Source organism: Pezoporus occidentalis, unplaced genomic scaffold (assembly GCF_034315485.1).
Source record: "Pezoporus occidentalis ecotype Australia unplaced genomic scaffold, CSIRO_AGI_Poc_V1 ctg92, whole genome shotgun sequence".
In the NCBI taxonomy this organism is placed as follows: domain Eukaryota; kingdom Metazoa; phylum Chordata; class Aves; order Psittaciformes; family Psittacidae; genus Pezoporus; species Pezoporus occidentalis.
In genome coordinates, this window is record NW_026916284.1 from 1,835,970 (window position 1) to 1,854,990 (window position 19,021).

Genomic DNA, 19,021 nt, shown 5'->3' on the forward strand with positions numbered 1-19,021 from the left:
TGTGCCTGCAGCAGGGAGCATCCTCGGGTAGGGGAAGTGGGGCAGAGCCTGGGTCATGTCCCCAGGTGGTGACTGCAGCTGAATGGGCACAGCTTGTCTGCCCCAGGATGGGAAAGACAGAGCAGGACATTCCCACCTGCTGCCTGCATGGGACTGGGGCCACGCTCACACACCACCCTGCAGGCATGGACCCAGATCCTCCTGGCCTGACCTGGCTGCTCTAGGACTCATCCTAGTCTCATCAGCATCATCCCATGCTGCTGGATGGAAGAATAAAAACCCATAGACAGGACTTTCTGACATAGAAGCTGTCGCAGCAACCTCCATCTCCCCACCTGGTACCGCAGAGGATGCTCTCTAAGCCTAATGAAGCAGCAAGACACACATTACTCCAGTCTTTTTGTCCCTTTTATTGACAGGGAGCTTCCTATATTTACATAGCCAACATCTATATGCAGATTCTAAAGTAAAATTATGTACAACTCAATTATAAACACAGTAGATAAGCTCTCTTCAACAGTAAATGTTGGTGATGAGACCCGTAAGCTATGTCACAGCATTCACAGTTCCTTCCATGTGGTTACAGGGAGATCATTTCAAGCTGATCCCCAAATCAGGTATTAAATCATTTGGAAAAACCACTTGGGACTATATGCAGGAGGAACAATTGTGTTGGGATTAGAATACCAAAACAGAACCACACGCTAAGCTATGAGGCTTTACATTGTGTTTTGTTCACCTCATCACTCACACAGCTTATGGGAAGAGACAGATAAAAATAAGCAGGAATCTGCTTGTTCTGCAAGACTGGCTTCTGAAAACAGGATCTCAGCGAGAGCTGACCAGGACAGTGCTCTGCTGGGAAGGGAGAACTTTGTGGGGCCATTTAGAACAAGACAAACGTGTTGCTGGAAACAGACACTTGAGTTTTTTCCCCCCTCTCATTTGATGTTAACAAATTAACAGGAAATCAAGGGTGAAAATGCAGAAGCAAAAAAAGATGCAGTAGACACATTTCAAACACTTCCTGCTCCCAACCACGCATCACGAGAAGCTCAGACGGGTTATTCACCTTCTGCATCAGACAAAACCCCAAACCTCAGTCTTGCTTTACCAGCAGCTGAAAGTCCTGGCATCTCCAGCTGGATTTGTTTAACAGGTTTAAACTGATCACAGTTTTGTTTCCCTAATAAGCAGCATTCCCAGGACACATTCAAACCTTTATTTCAGTTTATATGATGCTACGTACCTCTTTAGCTTACTAAGAGATCACTTAGCAGGGCCAAGTTAATGGCAAGGACACCAGCACCACACAGTAGGCTTTCACCAATCAAATAAATCAAGGGCACTTTTGCACATCTTTGGTTTAGGCAAGGTGAGTTGGGCCCCGTTATCCAAGTTGTCCTCATGGCACTGCCAAAGCCTTGCTCAAGTTAGGGATGGGACAGCTTCCACACTCGCCTCCATCCACCTTTGCAAACCATCCTGAACACAACGATCAACTAAGGTCAGGTAAAACAGGATGAAAACAAAGCACACAAAAGACATGGGGTTTGTGTCCCACTGGAGTAAATTAAGGCTTTGGCTTGATGTGCCTCTGTGCCTACCTGGGGTACAGCATCATAGCAGTCCCGAGGCACCCTGGGGCTCAGACAGCATTGTCGGGGTGCACAGCACCACCTGAAAAAGCCTTTTCAGTGCAAACTCAGCATTGATTCAGTGCAAACTCAGCAGCATCCCCCCATCAGCCACCCCAGGCAGGTGATTTGTGAGGAGAAGTGAACAGATTCACATGCAGCAGTTTCCTGGTGCTGGGTGGCATCTGCCAAGACATCTGCAAGTTCCACATTCAGCACAGATACCTCAAGCCCATGGATGAGCTCTACTGCCCCTGAGCATCCCCTCTCTGTGTCCTTCATGGGGCTTGCAGCCCACTTAAAGCTTCAGGAAAGCATAAAGCCAGTGCAGAGACAGGGTGTTTGTGTGAGGTACTTGCAGAAGAGCCTCAACATGATACGAAGACAGTGCCAGGGCAGAGCTATTCAGCTGTAGTTTAAAGTTAACTCGAGCAAACAGTGAGAACAGTAGCTCTTTGTAATATGGCATTTAAATTGTTTTCTCTCTAGTTAAGTTACTGATCCGTAAGAATTGCTATTTCACAACGGTTCAGACTCACCTTGAACCGCTGCCTATGCATGAACATTTTCAATGCCTTCAGTACTCACAGACTGAAGCATCCTCTTTGTATCAAACCATTTTTTAAGGGTGCATCACTCAAATGAAGACATTCACTGTTAATCCTCACGGCAGCACTCTCCACCTCAGAAAACCCCAAATCCTGACCAGGACCAGGCACAAAGTGACCTTCACGGGGCTGAGAAACTGAACATGAAGTGAAGGGTTTTCTTGAGCCTACTCTACTGCAGCGTGAAGGTCTTAGGCATCACTGCAGCTTCACACAGGGATAATGCACTTGATTCCTGACCAGCATTCCCAGCCTCCCAGCCCGGCACACAAGTTGCTTTGTCCTTCAAGGTCTGTTGGCTGCTTCTTTGAGACGAGTTTCACAGGAGGGACAAGGGGAGCACTGGGATCGGCGTGATCAGGTCCAACACAGCTTTAGGTGCCTCCTGCTGTGCCCGTTCCCTAATCTAGATGTCCATAATGAGCATTGCCAGCAGGAGGGGGAAGATTCCTACAAGAGACAGATAAGAAGCTTCAGTTTCATTATACATTCAGCTCTCTTTTCCCTCTGTACCCTTTTGCCTCCCCTTCCCGTTTTCACAGCATGATCTTAAAGCAGCAACATACATATGACAACAGACAAAGAGAAAGCTTTTAAGTCTATTCCAAACAGAACACCCAGGAGACAACAACAAAAGATGGGCAGGAGCACAGTACAGGGGTGCAGGAATGTGTATGACTTACCAGCAATGATCATGCTCGCTCCACCTGGAAGGGAAGCAAACCAAAACGTGAAACTCAGCATGCAGTCAGCACAGTAACACATCAAACTACCCAGGAGGCTCAAATCTGAACCAATGCACGTGGAAGACAATTCAAGCAACACGTGGAATGGGACCCCGAACACCTCCATGGATGTTCACCTGTTAAACCCCAGATGTATTTACTAGGATACATTTCCAATATGTGAGTCTGTGCCACAATCTGTGTTCTTTTGGCAGTAGATTTTAACTGAAGCTGTTTCAGGAAGAACCAAAGACTTACTACTTGGTAGAATTATGTGATTTGAGGATTCAGAGAGGAAGGAGAAAAATAGAAGACAAAGAGGCAACAAGACAGACATAGAGATTGTCACCTCTGCATTGAGGAGCCGGCTTGTTCCAGTCTCCCCAGGATTTATCTCCTGCAATGCACTGAAGAAAGGCTGCTCCAGCAAGGGTGAAGCCCTCCTTGCATTTATAAGCTACAACGGTGCCATGAGAAAAGTCCATTCCCTTTGTGCCATTGTGCATCCCATTCTCAATCCTGGGGGGCTCTTCACAGAGAGCACTGGGGAGCAGTCCTGCAGGAGGAACATCAGCAGGAGTTGGGCTTGTTCAGCCTGGAGAAGAGCAGATGGCTGCCCCATCCCTGGCAGTGCTCAAGGCCAGGCTGGACAGGGCTTGGAGCAGCCTGCTCTAGTGGAAGGTGTCCCTGTCCATGGCCGGAGGTTGGAACTGGATGAGCTTTAGGGTCCCTTCCAAAACAAACCAGTCTGGGATTCTATGACTCTAAGTGTGTTGGAGCACTTCTCCTAACTGGAAAGGTTAGGAGGTGCATGGGGGAGGAGGTACAGCCAAAAGCAGAGATTGAAAATACTTCAGGCTTTCTTGCTTGGTACTGCACGTTAGACTCAAATCAACCTTCCCATGTTGGGCAGCTCATTGGGCAAGGACAGAGCAGGAGAGGGGTGAGGAACAAAGTCAAAAGAATGAGAAGAGAAAGAAAGCATTTACCTTTGCATTCAGGGGCTGGACCACTCCACTGTCCCTTCAGGTCTTCATCCACTGTACAGTGAATCGTGGCATCTCCAATAAGAGCAAACCCCTCATTACAGCTGTAGGTTACGGCCATGCCAAAGGTGAAGTCTCTGTTCCCATTGTTGAACTGCCCATTCTTGATAGGAGGAGGTGGTGAACAGGGAATAACTGCATGGAAAAGCAACAAGAACATTTCCATCAAATATGAAACTGAGGTCTAGCTACTAAACCCAAGGCCTCACTGCACAAATTACTCTTGAAATCCTGAATTTTACAGTGGATTAAATTAAGAAGCACCAGTAAGAGCAGCCCAAGCCCAGCATCAAGGCAGCTACACCAGTGCAGCTCCAATTACTCTCTTAATGGCTCTGTGAAGGGTTTTCCCCTCTTACTTTCACAGTATGGAGGTGTTGTATCCCAGTCGACTCCTTTTCCCGATACCACACATTTGGCGTAAGGTGACTTCTTTAATTTGTACCTAAAGAAAGAGAAGTTCAGTACTTTCCAGACAACAACCCAGGAAGAGGCTTCCCCACTCTCCAACACTGCATGAAGTTCTTAACCAGAGGTTGTCCTTGCTAAGAAATAGGATCTGGCCATCTCAAAGACACTCAATAAGGGCACGAGTAAGAGATGAGCTGAAGCAGTTCAGGGCTTTACCAAGCACACGCCTGTTACCAGATGCTCCACTCACTGAAGACATAATATATGGTTTTACTGGGGAACAGCACTGGGAAACCAGAGAGGGGAGAGGGTGGATATTACTGCCTGTGCTCCCTGACTTCTGACCCCCCGCTGGTCCCCTTTAAGCAGTGATGCACTCACCCTGGATGGCAGGTGAATGTCACCACTGTCTCAAACAGGACATCGGCTGCACTGAAATTCCCGTTCTCTATTGTGGGAGGAGCACATTGCTGCCCTAGAGAAAAAGGAAACAGCACAGGAATGACTTCAAACCCAAGACAGCATGACCCAGATTTCAGAACAGCATCTCAGGCTTGTACAGACCACTCACACTGTCAAAAGGAGAGGAAGAGAGATACTCACGTATGCAGAAGTCCACATCTGCAGACCAAGTTCCATCGTGCAGACAAGTGACAACAGAGGACTTCCCACTTGCTGCAGTATAACCTGGCTTGCACTGATACTTCAGCTCAGTTCCAGCAACAAAGCCCTCAGCCACAGCACTTGTTAACTCAGCAAAAGGGAAGTGTGGAGCAGGACCACAGTGGACTAACAAGTGGAGACAAAAGCAAGGTTAGTTACAGAAGAGTACCCAAAGGGTCTGCAACAACAGCAGTGAACTGCATGCTTGGAGCACACAACGCCTTAATTTGTTTAAATCTCAGTGTCTGGGATACAGTTTGCACCCAACCTGTTAGCAAACAGCAGCATACATCACAGTTTGCTTAACTGGAGGTAAGTTAACATGCAGATAGGGAGCAGCTCTGCCTCAGAGGCGCTCCTTTGCTGACCAGCAACCCAGCCTGCAGCACTGTGATTCAGCTGAGCTTGGAAGCCAAACCCCCGCTCCAGCAGGTCTGGAAGTGGTGAAACAAGTCTGTCAGGTGTAGAAGCAGATTTTGTTCAGCCGGGAGAAAAGAAGGCCTTAGAGCAGCTCCCAGTGCTTAGGACCCAAGCCTGCATGCCCTGCAAGGGCATGGCTACAAGTGCACAAGGGTCAGAAGCTCTTAGACCTAATTCACTGCAATTGCTCTAGGAAATAAATTTGCTTGGACTCACATGGGTCACACGTTGGCAGAGGCGGCTCCCATGTACTGTCTGCTTCACATGTAACTACACTGCTACCATTCAAGAAGTGACCAGGACTGCACTCAAAGGTCACTGTATCTTTATACACATGCCTAGTGCCGAAGCCAGATAACCTTCTCCCATTTCTCACTTCTGGATTTTCACATCTGACCACTGAAAGCGAAGGGAAGACAACAAGAGTATGTGTTAGAAGAAGGAAAAGCCCTGCAGTGACACCAGAGATACTGCGCAAGCAGCTTCCTAAGAGCACTGCTGTCCCTTCACTTTGAGGGAGGCAGGTCCCCAGCGGGAACGAGTACTCCATGAACAGAGATGTCATTTAGGGACTGCATACACGACAGCTTTGCTTCTCATTTGCAGGAAGCCCTGGCCATGGGCAGGGAGAGGGAGGTTGCCTGTGGGCTGAAGCATCCATTAAACCAAGCTCTGCCTCTAATCACTGTATTAAACTCCCTGGGAATCCTTTTAGACTCAAATCAACCTTTTCATGTTTGGGAGCTCATTGGGCAAGTACAGAGCAGGAGAGGGATGAGAAACAAAGTCAAAAGAATGAGGAGAGAAAGAGCATTTACCTTTGCATTCAGGGGCTGGACCACTCCATTGTCCCTCCTTGTTTTCATCAGCTGTACAGTGAATTGTGGCATCTCCAATAAGAGCAAACCCCTCATTACAGCTGTAGGTTACAGCCATGCCAAAGGTGAAGTCTCTGTTCCCATTGTTGAGCTGCCCATTAATGATAGGAGGAGGTGGTGAACAGGGAATAACTGCATGGAAAAGAAAGAACAGGGTCAGAACAGCAGCAAACTACCTGCGGCTGCTGGCCCCTGTATTCAATTTGCTCAGCTCCACTGAGAATGCTTGTTTGGGGGAGAGATAAGGAGTCAGTCTCATTAAAGGCTAATGGAATTTGCATTAGGAACCACGAAGAAACCATCCACCTGCCATTCCCAAACTACCAGTTATATTGTAATAGCCTCCAGGAAGAGATGTACATAAAACATTGAAGATCTGCTTACTGGCACAGTATGGAAACTCATCCCAAGTAACTTCATTGCCTTTAAGGACACATTGCGCAGACGGTGCCCCAAATAATCGGTACCTAAGAAAAGAAAAGGTTGAGTCTCTTTGGAAAAACTTGGGAAATTCAGAAAGTTACAGTTTTAACAAGATTATCTGGAGAAGCAGAACCCTCAGGAACAGGCCCCAGCTATTAAAAAGCTCTGAGTCCCTCATAGGTGCTGTCTGTAAGCATCATCTCCCCAGGATCCCAAGCCAACACTTACCCAGTGTTACAAGTGTAGGTTATTGTGGCCCCAAACAGGAGATTTGTTGTATACTCAAAGTTCCCATTCATGATGTCCGGTGGTCCACACGACTTCCCTGGAAGGGCAAGTGGTCAGCATTATATGTTACACACATATTATATATATGATAATGAAACAGGTGACAGTGCTGCTCACACACAAATAGAAAGGAAATAAAAGCAGAGATAAAGCTAAGGGCAAATAAAAATCCAAGACACATAGTGAGAAAGGAAACTGGCAAGAGCGCAGTGGTCTTAGGGCAGAGGCCTTGGTCCAAAGGGAAGCAGAAGGGGATAGGTACTGACCCCAGGGGTAGTAAAGATGCGTTACCAGGAGGGCATCAGACTCCCATGACCTTTTCCACGCCATCCCTTGTTTCTGTGCAAATCTACTATAGCTTTTACGCTATATCACCGGGTGGTAAAGTCATTAAGAAGGGCAGAGATCATCTCCCAGAGATTAAAGTTTCTAAGGAGGTGGGCACTTGTTCTCCACTGCCCTAAACCCGGTAACCCAGAGCATCCTTCGCAACTGTCTGGGATGCAGCAGGGATCCCTCCCCCCAGACCCAGAGCCCGCAAGGGGTGAACCCACCGATGCAGAAGTCGGGGTCCACCGACCAGCTGGAATTGGAGCCACAGGTGACTACCGGGGCCTTGCCCCCGGCCATCGTGTACCCCGGGCGGCATCTGTACCTCAGCGCGGTCCCCACGGTGTAGGGCTCCTGCGGGGCCGCTGCGGGCTCCGCGAAGACAAACCGCGGCGGCTGCGGGCAGTCCCCTGCTTGCAGAGAGGATGATGGAGGGGGGGGTCTCGCCTCAGCCCTTCCCCGCACACCCACGGCCCCGGCCCCAGCCCCACGCCTCCCAGACCCCCTTCTCGCGGTCCTGGCTCCCCGCTCACCGCAGGCTCCGGGCAGCACCAGCAGCACCGCACAGAAGCAGCGCAGCTCCATGGCCGGGAGCCAGCCGCCCTCCGCCGCGCACCGGAACGGCCCTTTCCGGGCCGGGAGGGGCCCGGCCAGAGCCGGATCTCGTCACGGCTGTAGCACAATTAGCGGGGAAGGTTCCGGCTGCGGAGGGAGGGGGGGGTTTGGCTCTGCTGAGCCCCGCGGGGCGATGGCTCCCACGCCGCGGCCGCTTTCTCCCGTCTTGGTGTGAAATGACCCCGCTTAACGCCCGGGAAGCGGCCAGGCGCTGGGGTTCAGGTCTGCCCCCGACTCCCCCCGGCGCTGAAGGAGGGTTGTTCTGACCTTGGAGCTCATTAACCCAGCGCACATCCTGCCCGTCCCACGATCTGCCTTAAGTGATGCCGAAAGGCGCGGAAGTGTTTGCGCTGGGAGGTGCTCAGCAAGAGAGCAGATCGAGGCCACCCCCGGTCCTCCCGTCGAGGGCACTTGTCGGTCACCATGTGTTGCACCGTGCCCACATCTCGTCATTGCACCTCTCCCTCAACCAGCTGAGGTTTAGGGAGCGCTGGAGGCACCCGGTTCGAAGGGATGGTCGAAAAGGGATGTCCTTAGTGGCATGTGTTAGTGGTGGACTTGGCAGTCCTGGGGTAATAATCGGGCTTGGATCATTTTAAAGGCTTTTTCGAGCCTGGTTGATTCTATGATTCCATTGCCTCTCCTCCTCACAGTAGTATCGGGTTTGCAGCCTCTAGCACAAGCCCATGGAAGTCTGCTGCATCCTGGTTTGATGTCAAACACAACAGCAGGATCAGTAACTGCACCTTTCAGTCCTACCCATAGCAGTGTCTTTTGCCAGAACACCAATAAATTCAGTCTCTTGGCAAGCACCAACAAAGCAGAAGGGTGATTTTTACAGCTTCTGTACCATCACTGTTAGTTTTGTCCCCAAAAGGAGTACAAGGAGTACAGACCAACAGGGAGCAGCTGCAGAGACCAACAGCTGCAGCTGCAGCCTGGTGTTTTGGGTGTGGGAATACTTGGGGTTGGGCAAGGGAAGGATGCACCTGGAGAGAAGCTCTCCCCTCCCCTGCCATTGCCCAGTACTGACACGGGCTCTGCTCCAGCAGCAACCCCTGATTCCTAGGACAGGCTGGGCACCAGGACAACACTGCAGCACAACAGCAGCAATTACCTGATTCCATCTGGCAAAGAAGGAGACTGCAGAAGCCTTTAAAGTGCTCTATGAGAATGTTTGATTAGTCAATATGGCAAAAACCCAACCCCCAGGATATTGCTTCTTTTATATTAGGTATAAAATGTTCCAGATATTCCTTTATTTACAGAACAGTTTTACTGTAAATACAGCCATTTCACACTTGTATCTGCACTCTAGTGAAGAAAACTCAGTTACAAAGTGATTAAAAAATATAACTAAATCTTGCAAGATTGTGTAATGAGGGTGTTTGCTATGAAAATATTTTCCTAGTGGAATGAAACTGGATTTTTCAAGCCTTACTTCAAAAGCTGTAAAAATAAGGTTTTTTTTTTTCATACTAAAGCAAACAAAAAGGTACTTAATAACCAACGTGGTGCTGGATTTGCCAGGAATTTTGATTTTCCTGCTTTTCCACAAAGGAATTCTTCATGGTGAAGTCACACACTTGACTTCAGGTCACCTTTATTGCACTCCGAACTTCATCCCGACAGCGTCAGGAGTTAGTGTAGCAACCATCCCCTCCCTCCAGCCAGCTTTGTGGTGCTCAGGGTGCTCCAACCACCGGCAATTAGCCTGCAATAGGGAAGTGAGTGGTTAATCTGGGTTAGTCGGTGCGGCAGGGATGTGGCTTTGGGAGGAGCACCCAGTTCGTGGCACCGCATGGCCCCGCTGCGGTGACCCATTGTGGGTGCCCCTGTGCCCGCCCCTACCATGGAGTGCCTGGCAGAGGTGCACATGGGTGGGTGCTGCGCAGATGGGGCAGCGGTGGCAGCCAGGGGTGCCGGGGGGGATGAGGTGAACCAGGGTCCCCTCTCTGGCCAGGGGACACACGGAGCAGCTCCACGTGTTGCTGTGCACAAGGGAGAGGTGCAGGCGGTCAGTGCAGGGCAGGCAGATGGGACCTTGTGGGCTGTGGAGAGAGCAAAGGGTGAGCCCTGATGGGGTCATATAGAATCACTGGTTTGGGTCAGAGAGGAGCTTAACATCATCCAGGTCCAACCCCTGCTATGGGCAGGGCCACCTTCCACTAAAGCATGTGTCAGAAACCACTCCTTGCCAAGCCATACCGCACCAGCACCTGGTTCATTACCAGTTTTGAAGGCTGGATCAGATGATCCTTGAGGTCCCTCCCAAGCTGGCTCTGATGACCTCAAGGATCATCACCTTTGAACCTGGTTTGAATCAGAACCTGGTTCTATGATTTTGTGGAACTAACCATGGCTAGGGGTGAGAAAAGCATCATAGGCCACAGGTGACATGAGGCTGAGCCCTGTGGGAACAGCTGAGGAGCACAGGCTGATTGAGAGACACCCAAGGAAACCACATGAGCATCGTCCAAGTAAACCTCAGCCCAGCTTCACCTCACTCTGCTTTGCAAGCAGGCACCACACTTTTGCCCTTACACAGAGCTATAAGCAAGCAGAACCAACACCTCCTTGTAAACTAAATGGTCATTTCTTCATTTTAAGTGGTGAACTCTCGGTTTTGAGCACACTGGGTGCATACCGTGGTGCCCACACTGGCCATATCACCCTCAACCCTCAGACCACCCTCACCCCTCGCTCCACACTCACCCCTCACTCCACACTCACCTCTCATCCTGCTGTTGGGGCTGCTCCCTGGGCACCACGGGGCTGGTATCGCATTGACCCACATGAGCACACATCCAGCTTTCACAGACAGGACAGACGTGGTGGCAGCTGTGGAGAAGCACCACTGAGGATGTGCACTGAGTCTCTTCATGGAGACTCCAAAATCCCTGTGAAGTCTGGCATCTCCAGCTCCCCTGGTACTGGGGAACCACCCAGGATTCCAGATACCTGGGATCAGCTCCACCACAAACCCCCTGGCTTTGATAAAACCTGTGATTCTTTGTCTTTTCTGACACATCCTGCTTCATCAGAGAGCTGGAGCAGCTCTGCTCTGGAGCCAGGCTCAGAGAGCTGGGCTGGGGCAGCCTGGAGAAGAGAAGGCTCCTGAAGGGGAGAGCTGAGAGCAGCTCCAGTGCCTGAAGGGGCTGCAGGAAACCTGGAGAGGGGCTTGGGGCAAGGGATGTAGGGACAGGCCAAGGGGAATGGCTTTAACCTGCCCGAGGGGAGACTGAGATGAGCTCTTAGGCAGAAGCTCTTCCCTGTGAGGGTGCTGAGGCGCTGGCACAGGGTGCCCAGAGAAGCTGTGGCTGCCCCATCCCTGGCAGTGCTCAAGGCCAGGTTGGACACAGGGGCTTGGAGCAAGCTGCTCTAGTGGAAGGTGTATTTTTAAGTGGAAGACAAACCTTTCATGGTCCATGGGCTGCTCTGCATTGCTCTGCTCTGGAACAGCTCCTCCTGTCCCATCACCCCTCCACTCATCCACAGCTTTGGCAGGAGAGCTGAACACAGAGAAAGAGAGGAAAACCTGAATCCACCTGCGCGTGTGGCTTTCCAAGAATGACAGCTGCCCTGCAGAACAGGGCTGAAAGGAACCGAAAGAATTCAAACTGCAAAACCTGCCCTGTCATAGAACGTTTTTTGTTGGAATGGACCTTAAAGCCCATCCAGTTCCAACCCCCTGCCATGGGCAGGGACACCTTCCACTCTACCCTGTATTGACTGTTACAAGCTCTCCCGTGAGCCTTCTCTCTCTAGCCATGTATCAATGCTTTCTCCCCCAGGAAGTGCCCTTTCCCTCTGGTTTGCTTCACAGGGACCCACGGTACCTCGTGCCTGCTGGGCTCTGGCTCTCCCCATCGCCGATGCTGGTGACCGAGTACGTTCGCGGTGCTGCAGGCTGGGAGCTCAGCCAGTGCTGGCAGACGGCACAGCCACGGCGTTCAGGCTCGCTGTGTGGGGCCAGGGCAGCGTGGAGCCGCTCCTCGCATGTGGGACACACGTGGCAACTCGTTGTGTGGCTGCAGGTGGGGAAGACAAGGGGGAAACCCTCCTGAGGAGCCCTTGGGGCAACACCAAACCCTCCCATGAAACCCTCTTTGGCAGCACCGCGTTCATTGCGTCACAGAATCCCAGCCTGTTTGGGTTGGAGGGACCTTAAAGCTCATCCAGTTCCAACCCCCTGCTCTTGAACACTGCCAGGGGCTGTACCACTGTGGTCAGGCACAGCAGGCCAGAAATAACACTGGTGGGAGCAGTGGGAGCAGTCAGAAGAGCGGCACAAGCTTTTGGACAGATGAACAAGCAAACCTACCAAAAATAGGAATGCCACGGCACAGGCTGCTTCCCATCAGCCTTCATCTCTGGGTGCATCCCTGGATCCCTTCTGTTCGTCTCCTGCTTTTGTAAATGCATATTGAAAGAGCTGAAGAGACAGAAAGGAGAAATGCACAGAATAAAGAGCAACTGAGCAACATGGAAAGATCGTTCTAACCATGCACACATTTACTGAAGGCAATGGCCATCACTCCAAGTTCAAAGGAAACCCTTAGGGAAAGTTATGATTTATATGGGGCAGCTTAGGCTCACTTACTGGGTTTTATTGTCTTTCCGTCTCTTGATGATCCCAATGAGAATTCCAAGGACTACTGCGGGAGCTAATCAATAAAGAAGGAAAGCAGAACAAAACAATACAGAACAAATGCACCGAGAAACCGGTGTGGAATTTCAGTGAGATCCCACGGTTTGGTAAAAGACTGGCAGCAAAATTCCCTGAGATTCCATGCCCAGAGGCTGCCCTCAGCCAGGAGAGCACCAACCCCCTCCTGTGTCTGAACAGAAACCGCAGCTCCATGTGGTCATGCTGAGCTTGTGGAGGGTGTGATCCTTTTATGAAGCACCTCCTAATTCCTTCCTATTTTAAACATGCTCTCAACTTTTAGCACTTGATCCCTTTTGCAACCAGGATGCTCCAAGCCCCTCTAATCTCTTATCTTTCAATGTCTGCAAGGCTTTCTAAAGCAGCGTTATCCATGCAAGAGTGACAGGACGTACAGGTTTTGGTTTGCGTCTCACACTGGCTTCTTTGGCTCCTTTCATGTCGTCCTCACTTGATGCAGTGTTTTATACTAAGACATAATCGAGCCGATGCTGCTGCATTAGATGATCTTAAGGTCCTTTCCTACCCTAACTATTCTTTGATTCTATTACCTAATGGCAAAACCCACCCCTGAATCCTGACCAGAGTCTCTCAGTGCTAAGGAAATGAACAAACCAAAACCACTGACTCCAAGGATTGAACAGCAAATAACAGCTTTGGGGTAGAGAAGTGTATTTTCAGTTTTAAACTACTTACCAATGCAACTGGGGATGAGGACACTTGCTAGAGAAAAAACCAACAGCACTGACGTTAATAAAATGAAGCCAACAACGCAGCTAACTAAGTGGGGGGGTGCTGAATTCTTGCTCACAGAATGATGTTATTCAAACCCAGAAAACCACAGCACTGCTGAGATGACAAAATGCTCTAAACCAATCTGTCATTAGCTACACTCATCATTATGCTCCTCTTGAGTCCCTCATCCCACTGCCGGAGCTGAGGTCCATAGCCCCAGGCTACCTCCACCCTCACCAACATCCACATACAGCCAAGATAACATCAATGGGTTCTACTGAAATATTTGGCTGCATGGAGGGAGATCCAAGCATCTGAATGCAACCCTGCATCACATCAGCCAAGGGGTCACGCAGTTGGGATCAGAGAGAGAAGGGGATCAGAGCAGGGAATAAGCTCGTGCAACCCCTTTAGAAACTGGAAGATGGACCCACCAAAGCAGTAAAGGCAGCAACAACAGTGAGTGGAGTTACAGGGACCTGATGTGGGTGCAGTTACTCCAATTGAAAGGTTTCTGAGGCAGAAAGGCTCTCCTGGACTCTTACCTAGCCAGTGGCCATTCTCTGCTGTCTTTTCTTCCGAGGGTTTGGTTTGGTTTGCTGCTGCCGTAGTGCTAACTGGAGAGAGAAACAAAGGAAAACCAGTCAAAATTGTATTTTATTTAATCCTCCATTTATATATGATACAGAGACTACTTCAGATATAGAATTTATTATGGGCAGGTGACTTGTGTATGTGTGGCTATGACAGCAAGGGCTGCAGAAGAGTCACCTGGGACCTCTTGGTGACAATACAGCTGTAGGACAGAGGGAATCTGCTGCCCTGTTTGGCTTTACAGCCCGGTTAAGTGCACAGCAAGAGCAGGATGATTACCCAGCCATGCTTACCCCTGCATTCCGGAGGAGGCCTGCTCCAGACACCACTGACCCCGTTCTCTGTTGTACAATGGAGGGTCTCATTCCCCACAAGCTGGAGCCCAGGGTCACACGTGTACATCACCACTGAGCTGTATGTGAACTCCTCTGTCCCACTGCTGTTATGCTTCCCATTGGGAATAGCTGGAGGCGGAGGACAAGAAATAGCTGGGGGGGGAAGAAAACAGTGACCATGAGATGCTTTCTCCACAACGTGAAGAGAGAAAAACCAAGAGCTGCTTGCACATGGGCTGCAATGGAGGGGAGCAGGAGCAGGAGCGCTGTTCCCACTCTCAGCACACAGTTACTTTCCAGCCCCTCCTGACCTGCTGTCCTGTGTACACCAGGCAGCACAGCCTGCAGGGACTCCAGCCCTTCTGGGTTCCTCCTTTGTGGCTTTCACATGCAAAAGTGATGACAGAATCATAGAGTCCCAGTCTGGTTTGGGTTGGAAGTGACCTTAAAACTCATCCAGTTCCAAGCCCCTGCCATGGGCAGGGACACTTCCCACTAGAGCAGCATCAAGGCTGGTCCCTGCTGTCACCACACCAGAGATACTGACCTGACCTCACACGGTAAAATCAACACATGGTTCAGTATTTCAAGTGCTGGAGAACTTCACTTACCCTGGCAAGCTGGAATTTGGCTCCAGGCAACATCCCCTTCCCTTATGGAACACCGGACAAGAGGTGACTCTCCCTTTAACGTGTACCTGCAAAAGGCACATCCCCAAATCTGCTTGTTGGCAGCACCCAAGCATGTGTCATATCTCCCCCAGAGGTGCTTAGGACTCAACAGGCAGAGCCCCGTGCCCCAGCACACACACAGGGTGATGGGAATGGAGGGTCTTCACACTCACCCATGGTTACAAACTACATCTGCTCTTGCACCCAGCAGATGATCATCTGTAATAACTTTGCCATGTTCTGGATTTGCTGGAATACCACAAGATTTCCCTAAAAAAAGAGTGAGATTATCCCAGTGTCATCCCCAAACAGAGTCCCTCACCCAGCGGGCAATAGCCAGTTCATGCACAGAGCTGAGGGGTTTGGTTATTCCAAGTCTGTGTACAACAAGGGTGCTGGGTGCTACCCCACAGAGCTAGCACCCTACCCCATACACAAGTCACCTATTCATACACTTCAGCTCAGGTTAGTGACTTCCCACAGCCCTCCATGACTGGTCCGTTAACTGACATATAGTTACACCATTGATTCCTTACTACACGTGCCTTTTAACCTGGACAGGGATTTTTTGACCTATAGGCATGATTTTTAGTATTATACTGAGGCTATAATGAGGATAGTTCCCCTAAAGGACACTCTAATCCCATTATGCTGACACATCAGAGTCATATCTTGATGGTGTCCATGTGTCTTCAAGATGTACCAGGCTTCAAGGATAGTTTTTCCTGATTGGAGAGTCCTTAGGCTTGTTTCTTAATGTGCCTACACAAAGCCTCCTCCCTGGTTATCAATTCTCTTTGTTAGGCAGTGTTGTTTCCAGGTTACCCTGACCTTTGGGAAGCTCTTGTATCTCTTCAGGCTTTTCCACAGTAAAGTGTCAACTTCATAATTATGTGTCTACACAAGTCCCAGTTTTTTAACTATATACCTATAATGCTTAAGAAACTGCGAGGATGGGAGAAAACCCACAGACATCACAGCATGGCAATGTCAAACCTGGCATCCCGTGGTGTTTCATGCCAAACATCATCGAAAAGAAGCAATCCTAAAACACAACTCAGACGTATCACTTGGAACACAGCCCCGCGGGTGCAGCTGGGGAAGGATGCTGAAGCAAAGGGAATGACACAGGGACACTCACTCTGACACAGCTGAGGAACCTCTGACCATGTTAAGTCCTCAAGACACGTGCTGGTGGGGAGCTGGTCTGTGGTGTTCCTGTAGCCTGGGCGGCAGCCGTACTTCACTGTGGTACCAACTCCATAGAAGTTCTGGGTTTCATCTTGCTGTGATACTTTAGCAAAAAGCACCCGGGGGGGGCTGGGGCAGCTGCCTGGGAGTGACAACAACACCCTGAGCATGCAGGTGGAAAGCCAAGGTAACAGTGTTCTGCGTTCATAGAACCGTGCAATGGTTTGGGTTGAAGGGACCCTAAAGCTCATCCAGTTCCAACCCCTGCCACGGGCAGGGACCCCTTCCACTGGAGCAGCTTGCTCCAAGCCCCTGTGTCCAACCTGGCCTTGAGCACTGCCAGGGATGGGGCAGCCACAGCTCCTCTGGGTAACCGGTTACTGGGCAACCTCCTTTGCCAGCTTCGCCATTGAAGCATTTAAGGTGGGAAGAGCAGCCAGCTCTTCCCAGCAGTGCCAAACCTTCCCCCGAGCTAACCCTTGTGACAGCGGTGCCAGCCTCTCCCCTCGTCCCTCTGCTTCCACGAGCCAACAACCTGCTTTTATTGCTGCATGAGCACCAGCACGTGGCTCCAACAACATAAGCAGGGTTGGGAAAAGGGGTCAGCGAGAGGTTCTCTGCTGAGCAACTTCATCGTGCATCACTTTGGGTGAGGAAACCCTTGAGGCTGCGGTTGCTAAAGCAGCAAATGCTTTCACAAGCAGTGGATGTTTTCACAAGCAGAGTTCCCCTCTAAGCAACTCTTTCCATAGAAAGTGGAATACTTACGCCCACAGAACTCCGGGAGGTTGGACCACTGGGAGGTGGCAAGGCACTGTATGGTATCTGAGAGCAAGGGGAGCTTCGTGTAACCCGCACGGCATCTGTACGTTACCATGGAGCCGACACTGAAGCTTTCCCGGTGTTGAGGGTCCTCCAGGGGCTCTGCACTGCTTATGGTTGGCAGTGGCCCACAGTCACCTGGAGTAAAACAAACCTGGATTTAGTGGGGTGCCTGCTGCCAGCGTGAGTACCCGGGGCAAGGCACAGCATGGGTTTGGGACACGCAGAGTCTGCAGGACAGCGCAGCACATGCACCCCTGACGTGCACCCGCAGTAGAGCAGAGCATGCGTGGAGCACACAGACACATGGACAACACACATGTACAGGACACACACACCCAAATGAAACACATGCAGCCACGACGCACATCCACAACGTGCACCTACGGTAGCACAGCACACATGGAGCACATAGAGAACATACGTGCATAGGGCATATACATCCGCACACAGCTTGCACTGCATGGAGCACACACATGCATGGAGCACGCACATGTAGGGGGGGACATGCACCCACATGGAGCACACAAACCCCGCAGCACACACCCACAGTGGAACACAGCACGTGTGGAGCACATGGAGCTCACAGACACATGGAGCGCATGCATTCACGGGGCTCACACACGGAACACCAGTGCTCACCCTCCACCACCTCCCGTCCCCGTGTGCTCACCCCAAGCCGCGGGCAGCAGCAGCGGCAGCAGCAGCGCGGGCAGGAGCGGGCGGCGGCCGGAGCCCATCACCGCCGCGGCGCGCCGGGACCAGGACCCAAGCGGAGCGGAGCAGCGGGTGCGCAGCCGGGAGCGGCCCCAGCAGGGCGGGGAGCGGGGCCCCTCCCGGAGCAGCTGAGAGGGAGGGAGGGAGGGAAGGGACGGGAAAGGAGATGCTGCAGCCGCCAAAGGTGGGGCAGCGCAGCTCGCTGTGGTACCACCGTGCAGCCCCGCTCCTGCACACGCGTTCAGTGAAGGACAAGCAGGTGATGGCCCGTGGGACACAAGGTAAGGAGCAAAGGGATCTGTGCGTACCTGGGATGCAGCTGGGCACCCGTGGGTACCATCTGCCGCTGGCCAGGCACCGCACCGTGCTGGTGGCTCCCAGGGGCACGTAGCCGGGGTCGCACGTGAGCGTGGCTGTGCTGCCCGAGGTGAAGTTCCATGCAGGTCCCAGCTGTCCATGGGTGATATCTGGGACGGGGCACTGAGCCTCTGCGGATCACCGGCTCCCAAACCAGTTCCAAGCATCACCTGCCTGTCCCTAGGAAGAGGCTTCCTGGAAGAGAGGTTTTTCTGCAAGGAGAGAGGAGAAGGGAGCTTTCCTCCGGTCCGAGGGATGCGCAGGGGACCAGAGGGCTGTAAACCAGCTCCACTTTGGAGCTGCTGATTGAGCTGCTTCTCTAACACCCATGCACAGAACAAGGCAGCGTTTCCACTGTCACTCTCCCAGTTAGACATGCAGCTCCTCGCATGGAAGGAGAGGCTCAGGGATGTCCTAAGGCCCAGGCAGGCACAGGAGCAGTTTGTTCAGCTCCATGCCTGCATTGGGAAGCTGCTCTGGGCTCCCTGCCCTCCACAGGGATTGCAGGAAGAGCCAAAGGAAAGGTTGTGGCTGTGTTTGCTGCCCTGTCCCGCTCTGATGAGCAGTGCTGCTGCTAAGGGAGATGTGTCACCCCACCCCGAGGAAAGGGCAGCCAGCAGCATCCCATCTGCCTCCCTCTGCCTTTGTTATCCAGGAAACACTGATGTTGCCACTGGAAAGCTCCATCATTTTATTTTAGTTTACTTCCCCCACTTGATTTCCCTTTCCAATACAATTTAAGCTCCAAGCATACATAACAAAAGCACCTGCAACGAGGCCAAGGGATGTTTTCATGAGGGAGGAGTCAAGCAGCCTGGATAACATATTCCTTTCAAACACTTCCTTGTGACCACACTGACAGGTCATATGGAGATGTCTTGGCCAC

General features: G+C 51.3%; 1 protein-coding gene across 1 annotated transcript; it reads right to left on the reverse strand.

The window, feature by feature from the left end:
* Window positions 1-390: 390 nt before the first annotated feature.
* Window positions 391-19,010, reverse strand: LOC134157068 (uncharacterized). The gene is made up of 28 exons (XM_062605618.1): window positions 18,087-19,010; window positions 17,735-17,906; window positions 17,008-17,199; window positions 16,190-16,381; window positions 15,222-15,318; window positions 14,989-15,074; window positions 14,336-14,530; window positions 13,994-14,065; window positions 13,410-13,436; window positions 12,648-12,711; window positions 12,369-12,479; window positions 11,884-12,075; window positions 11,461-11,556; window positions 10,778-10,885; window positions 9,785-10,095; window positions 7,963-8,097; window positions 7,654-7,839; window positions 7,040-7,136; window positions 6,773-6,855; window positions 6,329-6,520; window positions 5,727-5,909; window positions 5,031-5,216; window positions 4,809-4,902; window positions 4,376-4,461; window positions 3,960-4,151; window positions 3,320-3,526; window positions 2,929-2,952; window positions 391-2,695 (listed from the first exon to the last, which is right to left on the reverse strand). The coding sequence occupies exons 1-28, from the start codon at window positions 18,510-18,512 to the stop codon at window positions 2,652-2,654; spliced, it is 4,050 nt and encodes a 1,349-aa protein (XP_062461602.1). The 5' UTR covers window positions 18,513-19,010; the 3' UTR covers window positions 391-2,651.
* Between the last annotated feature and the right edge of the window lie 11 nt (window positions 19,011-19,021).

Excerpts from the sequence above, each read along its gene's own strand:
- LOC134157068 (XM_062605618.1), bottom strand. The coding sequence starts at position 18,512 with ATGTCTAACTGGGAGAGTGACAGTGGAAACGCTGCCTTGTTCTGTGCA. Across the intron at positions 12,712-13,409 it reads CCTCATCCCCAGTTGCATTG|CTCCCGCAGTAGTCCTTGGA; the intron begins GTAAGTAGTTTA and ends TTTATTGATTAG. Across the intron at positions 8,098-9,784 it reads TGCCGCACCGACTAACCCAG|GACGAGATCCGGCTCTGGCC; the intron begins ATTAACCACTCA and ends TGCTACAGCCGT.